Source organism: Haemaphysalis longicornis, unplaced genomic scaffold (genome assembly GCF_048455015.1).
Source record: "Haemaphysalis longicornis isolate Haplotype H1 unplaced genomic scaffold, Haemaphysalis longicornis Haplotype H1 scaffold_3, whole genome shotgun sequence".
Taxonomy (NCBI): domain Eukaryota; kingdom Metazoa; phylum Arthropoda; class Arachnida; order Ixodida; family Ixodidae; genus Haemaphysalis; species Haemaphysalis longicornis.
This window is the reverse complement of record NW_027526335.1, coordinates 200,072,376-200,076,839: the sequence shown is the minus strand read 5'-3', so window position 1 is coordinate 200,076,839 and position 4,464 is coordinate 200,072,376. Positions and strand designations below refer to the sequence as shown.

Here is a 4,464-nt window from a genome sequence, read left to right as displayed (position 1 = left end):
CAAAACGTTTCCCTGTAATCATTATAATAGCGTAAATGATGATGTTTCGTTTAACGACATTTTGAAAAACTCAATGAGCAAAATATAGACAAATATTTAAAATGGCAAACCAGGTAATGCAGTGAATTTCCACAATAATGCATATTTCGCGAAAGTTCTATATTTAATCGGTATAATGTAAATCGATATAATTGGTTTAAAGAATTTTCGACAAACCATAAAACATGAAGAATATAAAAGAAATACAAAAAATGCAGAAGTTCTGCATTTATACATTATAATAGCATAAATGGAGATAAGTGGTCGGACAGAATTTCGAAAAGCAAAAAAAAATGGCTGCAAAGAACTCACACTGAAGACAAGCGGCATAAGAACGCTACGCATTAGCAGACAATTCTCTCTATTTCTGCAGGCTGTTTTTTGCATGCCAAATACTGTTGGTCGAGCAGTGGTGTTGAGCACAGACTTACGATTTCTCAATTATACCTTCGAACAGACATGTTCAGATTAAGAAACGACAAAGACTTGTCATTTTGTGACTTGGCATGTCGTCGTCCCCTCAGAAGACACATCCTAACCGGTTGTAGCGACGTAAAGCCACCACAGCGGAACTAACGCCTGAAGGGCCACCAAAATGGTCGCGTAATTTCGACGTTCTCACGCTTCGACGCAGCTCTGTGTAAGCGAGCGATAATTAACGTACTCCGGTGCGCAGCGAATGCACTGCTACGGCGCGCGTTGGCGGAAGTCTGTGCAAACGAGACATCCGCGCGTTGCACTCGCGCAAAATTCCCGCTAAGACCAGTTCCACTCGTGCGTCCCAATGGACGACCGATTGGCCAAAAGGGGTGGTAGCAAGAAACGTGCTCGCTGTGTTCCGTATGCGTTGATTCCCACGTTGGAAATCGTTTTTCATGTAATATCAAAATCATGCATCCCTGCGCCTGTGATTGATGAACATGATTTTTTTCCAAACCCACACTCTGAGCACTGCTATGGGCAACTATTCACAATGACACACCGGTTAACAGGAACACAGCAACAGGTTTAATCACCCGTTCCTAACCAGTCAGTCAGTCCCGCGATCTCCTCCTTCGTCTTCATCTTCCTCTTTCCTAGCCCATCTAACTAGCCACAGCCCATAGCCCTAGGGAGATTGTCCTTCTCACTGGGTGTAATACGTTTCTAATTCATCCATAACACACCTTCTTGCCCGGAGGGGCGTGAGCAGGCCGCAGAGAAAACCTGTATATCGGTGGCCCTTATAATCACAGCTCACGGCAAGGTTCCCGGCGACTGCCTAGCACACACGGCAAGGCGGTTTGGGCTATGTGCCCGCGCTCGTTGCAGCGGTAGTAGACGTTGGCGACAGGGTCGTGGCCACCGGCCTCGGGGAAGTCGCGTCTGATATGCTGCAGGTAGCCGCAGTTGTAGCACTCGCGGTTCTTCCACTCACTGTTGGGGCAGTCCTGCGACATGCTGCCGGGCTGGTGGCAGAGGTAACAATTCTCCTCTTGCTCCTTGCGCTTGCGGGCAATCTTGCTGCAGTTGTAGCAGGACACGTCGTTCGGTCTATGCTGGCAGCTTTTTGAGATGTGGCCGGTGCTGTTGCAGCTGTAACACCGGTGCTCAGCCTTCGTGCACTCCCTGGCGAAGTGGCCTATCTGGTTGCACTTGTAGCACGTCTTCATGGTGGGCGGTTTGTAGTCCATGCGGCCACCACAGACGCCCCCACCGTAGACCCCGCCGCGTAGGCCCAGGTGTCTGCCTCTGCTTCCTCCGCCGGCTCCGTCTCGGATGCACTCACGGAGAAAGAGAGATAAAAAGTTTGGGCCGCGGACAACATGCTCCAGCTTGTGGCCCTTGTAGCACTCCGTCGTGCACCTCGTGCTCTGCCGCTGCCTTGGCGTGCTCTTGACTTGCTTAAATGAGGCTGAGCAAGCCACTGGCTCATACGTCTTCAGTCATGTTTCCGTCAACTTCTGCTTCCAACGAAGTGCGTACCATTAGCGGTAAACACGTTGTGCTAACAGCAGTGGCCGCTCCGGTGTAATTTCTGTGCGGCGCCGGTGCGGCAAACCCCAAGGAGTCACAATCACGAAGTCGTTTCCACTTAGCACGGATACACAGTAGTGGACGTACAACGAAAGCAAGCATAAGGGCGAGCAGACATGACCAACCAGCAGCTTTTGTAGGAGTAGGAATGTCATCACGCCGCATGCAGCTAGGCTTTGGCGAAAATGTTATTTCAACACGAGCCTGTTGACACAAGCCACATCCAACTATTACCTCCAAAAGTGGGCTTTCGGCTACAATGAACTCGACACCCTGGAGACTTCTAAGAACCCTCACATCCAGAAGCACATAACCAATCGGTTGTATCATAGCTCCGTTGAAGACAAGCAATCGCGTGGCGGGTGCGGACTGAATTAAGTGAGGCAGAGTAGCGACGACTGAACGGTCCAAAATGTTAACGGCCGCACCTGTGTCCACTAAAGCCTTTACTGATTTACCCAGCACGACAACGTCGAGGCACACGTAAGGTGCATCGTGGGAAACCTTCGCCCGGACTGTGGCGCTGTCCGACACTCCCAAAGCCACAGTGGGCACCGACAACACTACTGGGTTTACCTCGAGTGTAGTTGTTTCGCTGACCTTGGAAAATTCTGCTACATCCAATTCCGTACGCCCTGAAGTAACCTCTGGCGACAGGCGAGGGGCTTGGTAAGTTACGCGGGTTCCATTCCTCGACGACCCGCGCTGGCGTTTCCCGTTCGGCTAGACAGAGAACCTGCTCGGCGGTCCAAATCCCGCGCATAGTGACCAGGGGCACCACACAGGTAACAGCCCAGGCGAAGAGGACGCTGCCGAAACCCGCCGTAAGGTAGCGGAAAGTTGGAAGTTGAAGAGCTGGACTAAACTTGCTGTGCACCAGGGGATTCTACAGCTGAAGCTTCGAGCGCCAATCCAAGAAGCGCACGGACAATCATCGGCTGAGCGAGACGCACAAAACGCTGAACGTTGGGGCTCTCCAGGGCGTCAACAAATGCTCCGGTGCCAATAAGGTCTTTTGTGGCGTTCGGAGAACCGGCGAGTGCCTTGTGCGTTAGTCGCTCCACGTGATTCGCGAGGTCCTCTAAAGTCATACCTTGCTGTCGCACTCGCTTCAGCTCAGCAAAATGCGTCTGCTGAAAGCGGGCGGCGCCAAAGCGGTCGTTCATGGCCCTCATTAAGCTGGGATAGTCGTGTCTCGTGTGCTGCGGCAGGTATTCCAATACATAGGAGGCAGGAGGGCGTAGCTGTGCCACCAGAACACTAGCCTGGTCAGTCAGAGACCAACCACTGGCCACAGCAACAGACTCAAACTGAAGACGGAAGGCTGCCCATGAGGTAAAACCATCAAAAACGGGTGGACGAAGTTGAAAACACTGGTGCTGAGTGGCCAACGGGGCTACAACAAACGTGGAAGGTACGACGGGCGCATTCAGGTCCGGGAAAACCGGCCGGCACGACGGTTCCACGACCGTCATACGATTGGACAGGTCAGCTATCCGACCATTGGCATCCGCTATCCAGGCAGTCATCTTGTAGCGTGGGCCCAGTCGTAGATACGCTGGATGTACAGGGCGGCGACCGGACTGCTGGATGGGAGACCACTCACGGCAAGCGATGCGGATGGGACACTCGCCCATCCAACTCCTTGTGGCAAGAACACGCCGGAATCTAGCTATCCTAATGTGCTAGCTTGGAGCTACAGTTTCGGGCGACAAGCGCAGACAACGAAGCAATTTGGTATGTGAGCTTAGTGCGCAACAGGTAGCGTTTCTCTAGCGGCCAGGTGTCTGTATGTGGTTGTACCTATTTTTTTCCGCTGCGGAAGCGAATCCTTAGCGTATGTTTGCCGTACGACCGCTTCCTTCTGTCGGGTTAAGGTTACTCTGGTGGTGCTGTCGAACAAGTTAATCGAGCCGTGTGGAGGGACCGCGTAATGGAGGCGAAGCTGCACCAAAACCGGTCCAAAACAACCGTAGTTTAAAGCAGACGACAACGCCGTACCGCCGCCGCCCGCGAGCAGGCACTCCGCACGGAGAACGCCGGGTAAATTCGCCGCCTCATCTCTAGTGTTCTCCGTGAGTTAAGCCCTCTGCCTCCCTCCTCCCCTCGCCACCGCCTCAAACGCGTTGGGAGTTTGTTGTCGCGCATGCCACGAAAGAACCATTGGCTGGTAGAGCTAGAAAGCTTTGCTTTAGAAGAACCGGTGGGTCAGGAGCTACAGCCCCGATTCTGACGGTTGTCGTGGAGTGTGTGATGGAAAAGATTGAAAATATTTACGCAAGCCGAACGAGGAATCTCAGTGGGTCAGATATAAGACGGGCCACATGGGTTTCTAATTGGCACGAGAACGAGCTGGACATACAGAGAAACTTCGATATATCGAGCAGTGCGGTGCCCGCGAAATAGTTC

The 4,464-nt window shown here is 52.4% G+C and overlaps 1 protein-coding gene across 1 annotated transcript; it reads right to left on the bottom strand.

Annotated features, from left to right (window-relative positions):
* Positions 1-1,268: 1,268 nt before the first annotated feature.
* LOC144175642 (uncharacterized) lies at positions 1,269-3,584 on the bottom strand. The gene is made up of 3 exons (XM_077704692.1): positions 3,463-3,584; positions 3,149-3,342; positions 1,269-1,933 (listed from the first exon to the last, which is right to left on the bottom strand). The coding sequence occupies exons 1-3, from the start codon at positions 3,582-3,584 to the stop codon at positions 1,269-1,271; spliced, it is 981 nt and encodes a 326-aa protein (XP_077560818.1).
* Between the last annotated feature and the right edge of the window lie 880 nt (positions 3,585-4,464).